This window comes from Chenopodium quinoa, unplaced genomic scaffold (assembly GCF_001683475.1).
Source record: "Chenopodium quinoa cultivar QQ74 unplaced genomic scaffold, ASM168347v1, whole genome shotgun sequence".
NCBI lineage: Eukaryota > Viridiplantae > Streptophyta > Magnoliopsida > Caryophyllales > Amaranthaceae > Chenopodium > Chenopodium quinoa.
Window position 1 is genome coordinate 909,415 of NW_018745003.1, and position 9,967 is coordinate 919,381.

At 38.0% G+C, this 9,967-nt stretch overlaps 1 protein-coding gene across 1 annotated transcript; it reads right to left on the reverse strand.

Annotated features, from left to right (window-relative positions):
• Positions 1-7,086: 7,086 nt before the first annotated feature.
• On the reverse strand, positions 7,087-9,752 carry LOC110707629 (protein SPEAR3-like). Its single transcript, XM_021885655.1, has 5 exons — positions 9,414-9,752; positions 9,101-9,235; positions 8,599-8,666; positions 8,040-8,121; positions 7,087-7,905 (listed from the first exon to the last, which is right to left on the reverse strand). Exons 1-5 carry the CDS (start codon positions 9,621-9,623, stop codon positions 7,807-7,809), a joined length of 594 nt encoding a protein of 197 aa, XP_021741347.1. The 5' UTR covers positions 9,624-9,752; the 3' UTR covers positions 7,087-7,806.
• Positions 9,753-9,967: the final 215 nt, after the last annotated feature.

Below are 9,967 nucleotides of genomic sequence, written 5' to 3' on the forward strand. Positions count from 1 at the left end.
AGGGGCATAGGCGGCATACTTACTATTTGTACCTGTCTTAACGTTCGGCCATACACAACAGTCTGTCTAGTGAGCAAATTTCAAATACTTAGACAAATTTGAACAAAAACAAAAAATTTGATTAAAATGAGCCGGCCATAAAAGACCAGCAGAATATTCAAAACCCTGGCCCCCTGGCCGGGTAATTACAAAGCAAACGGCACGCAGGCCGTGAAAAGAAAAAATATACTTAAAGCTTAAGAAGGGGGCAGTTCAGTATCAGCAGCAGCCGCCTGGTCAGCACTCTTCTTGCTGGACTCGGCCTTCGCTGCATCATCTTTTGATGCCTTTCCCCCAAGTGGCACAAGCGCCACAACCGGCTCTTCCTCCTCCAACGCAACGTCCATCGCCTCTTCTTCAGCAGCCGCCAGGATCTGTTGATTATATATTTCCGAACACTGGCGGTACGTTCTTTCCCATGAGGCAAAGTCGGCACTGGGGAACAGTCGTTCCCAGGTCATGCGTTGGATTTGGGCGGAGTCTTCCACCATCTCCCGGACGAGCTCTTGTTTTTCTTGCTCGGCCTTGTCCGAGAGCTCTTGGGTAAGACTCTTCTCCTGGTTCACCAGGCGTTCTTTTACGTTAGCCAAAGATTTCTCCATGGCTTCGTAAGAGTGCATTTTCTGACGAAGGGGCTTCAGCTCGGCTTTAAGTTTGGTGACGGTCCCCTCCAGCTCGTCAACCTTCTTTTGGGCCGCCTCTAGCTGAGCCCGAACAGCGGCGGTCGCCTGCGCCTGATAATAAAGAAGATCAATGGTCAGTACTTCATTTTGGGCAATTTGAAACATTGCTTTATCACAGCTGGAGGCGGCCATAGCCTTTGCGGCCTTTACCTCTTTGTTTTTCCGATCAATCGGCTTGCGAAGGCTGTTGACTCGGAGCAGGGCCTAAGTACAAAGAAAAACAGGCGTCAGTTTCCAATCAAAAGGGTTAACAGGCGTCCTGGAACTTCAAAAGGGTATACCTCAGCTAGGATCCCCGAAATTCCATCGAGGTCAAGGGTGCCGGCACCCTTGACCGCCTCCCTGTCAGAGGGAGGAACTACTTTAACCATTGACTTGGCTACCTCAACCAAGTCAAGTCCCTGGGGGCCGGCTGCATTAAGCAGAAGGAAAAACAAGTTAGACCTAATCAAGAAGGAAGCAAGAGTGAGTTTTTACAAGCAAGGGTCCATACATCTAGGCGGCCCCGCTTGGGTTTTTGAAGAAGTGGCCGGCTGCTTCTCAGCCGCCACTGTTTTCCTGGAAGACCCAGGAGAGCTTGCAACAGTCGTCCTCCGGGCCTTGGGGTCCGGCTGTTGCGAGGAAGAAGCCCTTGGAGTGCCAGACTGAAAACAAAAAGAGTTAGTATATGCATAATACAACTAAAAGGAGAAGAGTTTTCAAAGCTTACCAAGGGTGCCTCCTTGCTGGGGGAGTCGGCATACGACTGCTTCATTAGCGAGACCCGCAGCATGGCCGCCGCAGTCTTAGATGCTGTTATTTTACTCATGGCGTCGGCTGAAAGAAATAAACAGCAAAGTTAGTAAAAATCCCAAGTAAACAAGGCGTGAAAAAACAGAGTATTCGTCAGGCCGGCTACCTCTAGAGCACCGACTGCCGAGGCCACAGGCGGCCAAGAAGTACTCATCATAGAGCCACTTGAAGCTCGGGACGCAGTGTAGGGGTACTTGCTCTCGTACCCCTGAAGTAGAGTTCACCCTAGTCTCTACTTTGAAGAGTCCTTTGTCTAGGATCTCTCTTTTAGCCTTTGGGGGAACAGGCGGCATGCTGCGGCCGCCTGCAAGAAGAGGCGGATCCCTGTTCCACTTGTTAAATCGTTTGTTCAGCTCCGTGTCTGAACTCTCGATAATAAGGAAGGTGTTCCGCCAATCCTTCCATTTGTTTGCCTTACCTCTCGTCATGAGGTAACCCCTGTGGCTTGTTAGTTGATACCAGCCGGTACCTCCCGACTTAGGGGTCCGGCTGAGATAGTTCATGTGGGCGAAAGCCTCAAAACTTGGCTCCACCCCGTTCAGTTCGCACCCGGCCACATAGCCGAGTACGTTTACCCAAGAGTTGGGGGCTAACTGCCATAACCCCAGATCATACCCATCTAAAATCCGCTGAACAGCCGGATGTAATGGGAAGCGCAGACCAGCTTTGATGGCCGCCACATAGCAGCCAAAACAGCCGTCACCATAGCTGGTACCAGCCGGCCAGACGACAGTATCTTCTGGATCCGGCACAAACAGTAAATACTCCGGGCTCATTTTGTGGTTAGCAATAAAGCTCGCCACGTTGTCTCGCATGGTTGCGATCCGGCCCCGGGGCACCCTGCAGTAGTAGGGGGTGTTTTCCTCTCTGTAAGAGGCGGACGGCTCTGCCCAATTATCCCCCTTCTCCACTGCATGGGAACTTCTCGCCTCTTGTAGGCGGTTATGTTTTTCTTCTGAGTCAGAAGAACTATGGTCAGAAGAACTATGGTCAGAAGAGCTGGAATCGGACTCGTCCCCCGACGAGTCCGAAGAGGACGACTCCTCCCCTCTCCTAGAGGGGCCCGCCTCCTCTCCCTTAGAAGGAGCAGAAGGTAAATTAGACATGTCCACGGTTAGATGAGAAGGGAACACCTTGGTCCCTCTCTCAGAACTGTCAGCTTGACAGTCGCCTCGTTCCACATCTGGCGCCTGGTCAGATGTTTCGCTAAGGAGTACCCTTTGGGAGGAGCCGTCTGAGTTTGATATTCTAACAGTCTTTTTTGTTCTGGCCATCACGTTCTGCATAGACACAGATTCAGTCGGACTTTGTATAAAGGGCAAAGATGGGTCCAGAAAAGGGCAGGCGGCACTCCTAGTCCTAGATTCAGCCGTCCCCGGTGACCGGCTGATCACTAACTTAGGGCGTGTCGTGTGCTTCCATGGTGCCATTTCAAAAAATAAAAAGAAAATTAAGAGTAAGAGAACTGAGTTACCTGAACGGATGACAGTTGATGAAGTCCTGAAGGTTCGGGTCAGTCGGCTTGTCAGAACAGGCGGTAGGCAGAAAAAGTCCGAAAATGTCAGAGCAAGTTCAGGGGTCCGAATGTTCTCGCAAAAATTCTCAAATGTGAAAATGACCGAAGTCAGCACTTCCTTTTATAGGCAAAATGAGAAGGCGAAGGGTCGCCTCCGAATTCAAATTTGGGCGGGAGAGTCTCCCGGCCGTCTGCAAGGTGACACCTGTAACGGGCCGTCGCCTGTCACCGTGCGACACCTGTCACAGGCGACACGTGACCAGTCGCGTGCCACCTGTGAGGGGCAAATGATTAGGGGATTTTTATCCACCAAGCGCCGTTTGACAAGTGGACCAACCAGGTTCCGCCACGCGTCCTCCACGGACCACTTAAGACACGCCACGTGTCCACCCATGCCAAATGGGACAACCGGCCATCAAGGCCCATTTCAGTCTAGAAGCCCGTTCGGCCCTAGGTTTACCTTAAACCTAGAGAGTTGCACGCTTCCCAAGGCTATAAATACTCGATTAATCCTCATTAATCGAGGGACCGAATAATTGACAGAACACACTAATAACCGGCTGATCTCGCTAGCAAAGCAGATTACCTACATTAAATACTCTCACCTAGAGAGACCTTTTTACTTTAATTTCTGTATTAATTACTCCTTAATCAGGTACTAACTTGACCGTTGGAGGCGGAGCTCTCAGGAGTCTCCGTTATTTTGCAGGTACAGGCGTCCGGTTCCAGTCTCGGAATTGTAACTCTCCCGCAGGACATCAGAAAACCCCGAAACACACGTCTTTACTTTTTTTAAGAAAAACTTTATCTAAACTAAAGTGGTATGCTCAACAAAATAGTTTAATAAAGTTATCTTTTCACAAATAATATTTTTAATTAGATAGTTTTGCTCAATTTTAAATTTATGTTCTTTTAATCAATACAATTAGGGATAGTTTTGCAATGGCTATAATAAAAAAACTTGTAGTCATTGTAACAAATTGATTTTTAACCGTCATCACAATATATATTTGTTAATCACTTTTTTTTTTCCAAAGAGGGCTAAATGGTTTCGCGATCGCCTTATATCTATAGAATGGATCATTGAGTTACAAGGAGTACGTGAAATTAAAAATATTAGTAAGTGTATGTGCTTTAAATGAAAGGCCACATGATGAAGAATTTATAAACATAGTAAAATCTTCAAGTTGTACTTTAAAATGATGATTGAATGGACATAGTAAGCAACCATGCTCCACAAAAATCATCATAACGTGCTATAAGTCGGACATTCGATTTGTAAACATAGTTTGAAAATCTTGTAACTAACATATATTGTGATGACAATAGCATACTTGTTATTAAATACTATGTCCTTAGTGTATACTAATTAATAAAGCCATAAAAATATTAATCAATGTCTAACCTAAACTAACATGCATATGTCACTAACTCACTACATACACCTAATTTAGTGAAGAAAAAAAAAAAAAAAAAAAAAGGGCCCCACCATTATTTGATGAGTATTAGAATTAGGGGGACCAAAGAGATTAGGTTATAATCCACATTTACACCTCATTGTTGAGACAAACAATTGGGTATGACCGTATGAGGGATTTAAAGAATTTGGGACGTATCTTTAAGGCTATAAGTTGATACCCTCTTAAGAGGACAAAGGTGCCCCATTTAACCTAATATTATTTAACTTTAATAAATAAGTAGTTACAGGCATCCCAAATCAATGTGGAAATTCAGCAAACAATGGTTGCAGCGACATATAAGTGATATCACTCAATTCAACATGTAACATCAGAAAAATCTTAACACAATTGAAGCTAGAATGTTAATTGACTCAAACAAATGCCTATTTGCAGCAACTATTTTCATCAAAACCATCACATACCCAAGAATAGATCAACAATTCACAACTAGAATTGCAAGATTAACTAACTGAAAGGGCGACCATAGGTTTTCAGACCTAGCGAGCTGAAAGGGGAGGAGTTGTTGCGCGCTTAGGTTGAAGGAAAGGCTGAGAGGAGATGGCGGCACGCAGAAGGTCGAACGGAAAAGCGAAGTGAGAGGATTAGCCGGCAACCCTAACCGGCGGCGACGTGAGCGGTGTGGGTTGGGTAGTATTGAAGAGGATGGCAAAGAAGACTATGAATAATTGAGTCGCTGCTTGGTTCGAAAATAAAACAACAAGGGTTTTATTTGTTCTTTTTTGTTTTGGTCGGGGTAGTTTTAAAATGCTACAGTTATTAAAATCGTAGCGTTTTAATTTAACGCTACGGTTTTTATGTTAACCATAGCGTTTTTTTTTTTTTATTTCCTTGAGGTAATTTCAAAATTACTAAAATATTGCTACGATTTTTATGTTAACCGTAGTAAATATGGGGGTGGTAAAAGACAATTTTTCTACTAGTGATGTAATGGACATTACTATGTCATATTACTAATTTACCTCATCTTGACGTTGCAACAATAATTAGATAGTATAGGTGTAAATTAATTATTTCATTCTTTCTTTTAAAAGAAAATTTTCTACTTTTCTTTGACTAGAAATAACTTTTATGTAATTAATTTTAAATGTATCTCGTCAAAAAAAAAGTTTTGATAATAATGTTTGTTTAGCTAAGTTGACATTGTTGGTATCAAATTTCCTCTTTTTTCTTCTTTTAAGGAGTTCACTAATTAAAAGATTGAAGAAAAAGGTGATTAACTGATCCAATAACTTTAAGAATTATGAAATCAAAGTTAACTATACTATTGACTTTCCAAATTATCATTCTTTAAGTGTAATCAATCATAGATACACATTATTCACTAATTCACCATTGTTAAGGTAAATATCAAGTATCAATGTTCTTGTATCAATTAAATCAAAATCGTCTCGGTAACAATAAATATTTCATCGAAATAATAATAATAATAATAATCATCATCATCGTCCTCGACTTTACGTTTACTAAGCACGTACATACAATTGCATTGATATACTATATGATTAATTGTATTAGTAAGAAGATATGCTTAGCATATCTGAAGTTGAATCTTGACAGATGATATAATCTTTTGCTAATTATATGATTGATTTCTTTCCACACTGGATCATCTGGCAGTATATTACATGTCATAATAATATAATTAAACAACTTGTTTCAAAAAATTAAAATTAATATATTTAACAAAACACTATTGCAATTACTTAATCACAGCTCCCATGCAAGAGCATGTGTAGATGTAAAATAAAATTATGCATGTTGACTATATGATAAAATTTTATTATAAACTTTAATATTCTCTATACTTTTTCAAGAACATGAGGATCTGTGTCTTAGTACGTAGGTCTTTTCCTCGAAACTTCTGCTACTCTCATTAATATGCTTTTTTTTTAATAATAATGTTATGATTTTAGTACTTGTATAATACTAGTATACTACTACTGTACAAAAATATATATATATAGGGCTCTGAACGCAAGAAGAATTCGGATCATGAAGCAAAAGTAAACATTACTACCTCCTCTTTTATAGTTTTTCGATAGTACTTTAGAATTTCAATTAGTAATGTGACAATTATAATCAGAAGGTGGAAGCGTAAAATATTAAAAGTACATTTTTTATTTGAATTTGAATACTTCGTACTGCATTGTCTAGTTAAGTTTTGTAGGTACCTATTTTTAATAAAACCTATTATTAAAATATTACGATATTGAGCATTTGTTTCACTATGTGAGGCACTCATGAGTCATGCTTATTGAGGGTCAAACTTTGACCACATAGTTTGTTAAAATTAAAATTAAGATACTTTATAATAAAATATTAGGTTAGGGTTGAAAAAATATTCTCACAATAATTTCATTTTGTGAGATTTGAGTTCAATCGAAAATTTCATTAACCCCTTGTATTATGATATAATGGTGAATTATACGAGTAACTTTTTAATATCCTCTATTTTACTTAGAAAAAAAGGCTTTTATCAAACAAAAGGACAGTGTATGTATGTAGTTCGAAGGTGCTAGCTAGTTGGTTAATTTAAAAGGGGTGGTATTCAAAATATGGGAATAGTTTCCTTCCAGATTTAATTTCTTCGATCCTCTTTGTCACTCTATTCAATTCTCTGACGAAAATAAGTAGTTGGAAGAAATGCTCAAATTTCAAGCTACGTTACTCTACCAGCTTGTTAGAGGAATAATTCGTATATAATCATAGCTAAAATAGTCTAATATTTTAAAAAGTGTACTTAAAAAAGATGTTATTAATGCACTTATGTACAGATTAAAATGAGAATATTCATCCATACTCTAACATCTTTCACAACAAAAAGAAAAAAAAAAAAACCTACTTGTAATCATTTCTGTCCGAAAATTCTTTTCCATGATCAACAAGGGTTGCAAATAGCTGAAATTTGTGGCTAAAAAATACAGACGTACTATATAATTTAGCTCTCCACTTAATTATATGCATAAAGGCAAATACACAATAGTCTTGTATACCATCTAAAATCACATTATATTTTCCATTAACTTAATCTGCTACTCGATTTGCCTCTCGATGTTAATTAGTAATGCATCAAAGCATATACAAGCACATCAGAAGAATATAATTACATCGACTCTAATAAGCGATCTTGATAGGTTAATTATCTTCCAAATATCGATCGAGATTTGTATAATACTTGTACGTGTTCTCCCCGTTGATGAACATGATATATACTGCATCTTCTTGATTCAACTTCATTCTGGCCGTTATAGATTAAACCCGAGTTCTCGGAGCCTCCGGGAAATCATTTTATTGATTAGAGTGATAGCCTGAGCTCCAAATCTACTTCTTCCTGGTCACTTGATTCTGAATTCTGGCTGTTTCTCAAGAAATCAATTCTTTGATGCCTCGAGTCCTACAAGTTCAAAAAAAATTTAACTAATTTAGTACTCGTAATTCATAACTAAAAGTAATGAACATATAACATAAAACAAAAATTATGGATATGTACTACGGAGTAGCTAGAACTGATTGATGTCATGAATGTACCTCATAATAGCTAATTCGATGCCTAGGAATCGCGCCTGCTTGTGTATACGTCGAGCTCTCTAGTATACCATTAGGGTTCCATCTGATCAAAGATAAACATTACATTAGTACATTAGCATGTTTAAATGAAAACTATATTAAGATGCTAAAAAAAAGTCATCTTTATAAGAAATAAACAACTTTTAATAAGTAATATAATATCCTTCATTTAGGGTTTACAATTAGTATAATTATAAATGGTTTCCATGGGAATATATATATTTCTTTAATTAATCTTGCTAGAAAACTATAGTCTAACTTAAATAATGGAGAATTAAAAAAAAAAAAAATAGCTATGTACATTGCATTGGAAGAACTAGCTACATACATAGTACTAGTTTATACAATTAACTTGTTCAAAATCGATGTACCGAAAGATTAGGCTCTTGATGCTTCACAATTAGAGATAACAATCATGTAATTAATTATTAATTATATAGTAATATAGTTGAGTGCATCAAGCTTGTTCTATTTTTTTTTTTTTTTTACCTTTACTACTTGATCAAATGTATATACATACCTTTGTGCACTACTAGGCTGAGAATCTTGGTATCTTAAATTGGACCTTTCATGATCTCCAAATACCATCTGCAAATTCAATACATGCATGAAAATTTGTTAGAGATTTAGTGAATGTATATTCTTTCGAATATAGTCACCCAAAAAGACCAAAGAAAAAGCTAAAATAAAGATAAAAATAGAGTAAGCTCGCCTATTAGGAAAACTATTACACGACAATACTCTCTTTGTACCAAAATGTTTGTCAGGTTTGTAGCACAAGTCACAAATTACGAAGTGATAAAAATTATTGAATTTGGAATCTCCCAAGAAAAACCCTAACATTTTGTGAGTTACAAAACTACCCCCATAGTACTTAATTACTGTTTAATTAGAAGGACAAATTTAGATTTGCAACCAAGCTTATTATTCAACACCAAAAGTCAAAGAAAAACAAAAACATTGTAAGAAGAAAACAAAATATTTGACTACAATATGATGCAAAGATTGACTAAAAATTATACCATGAAGTTAGGATGATGAGCATAAGAAGTTGATGAAGTTGAAGGTGAAGTAGATTGTGAATAGTATGGATTATTATATGATGTCGAAGATTGTTGTACTCCGTAACTTTGTAGTCCTTGCAATCTCACATCTTCCTGCAAATAAAATCACACAAAACAAACTAAAATGTTAAAAAAACGACAATTAATTCAAAATAACAAAAAAAAAATACAGAATTAGGTAACCCTTCGCTCTATAGGGGAAAACCTAATTTTTCTTTTATGTACAAGAGAGTTGAAAATAACTATTACGAGAATATAAAAAACCGGCTACCTGATGAAAGGTGGCCGGGGCAGGGGAAGAGTTAAACCCGCTACAACCCATCTGGCTGCGCAGTCGGATTTGTTCCAACTGCGCAACCCCGAGACCTCTTTGAGGTTGTTTAGGCTTCTCAGAGCCACTCTTTTTACTCTTCCTAGATGATGACGATGATTTATCATTAGAGTTTCCCATTTTAGGAATCCCAAAATAGCCGCTACCCATATCTTCAAATGATCTAATATCGATCTTTACTTTCTTCTTCTTGTAATTATTAATTTTTTTCAGTTTATAAATGAATAATATGAAGAAAAAAAAATGAAGGTTTAAGAGAGAGAAAATGTAGCTTTCAGAAATCCTGAACTGATTTGCCCAGCTACCCTTTTTATATTCTGAGTGTGTAAAGTAGTTGTACCGCTGGATCTGATTGCGATTGATTTTTTCAATTTTTTTTAACAAAAATTATTAATTATTGTTTGAGAAAAATAATTAAAATAGAAATAATTATAAATTATAATAAGAATTATTACAATTAATTAAAAATTATTGAATGAGGACGTAAGATTCTG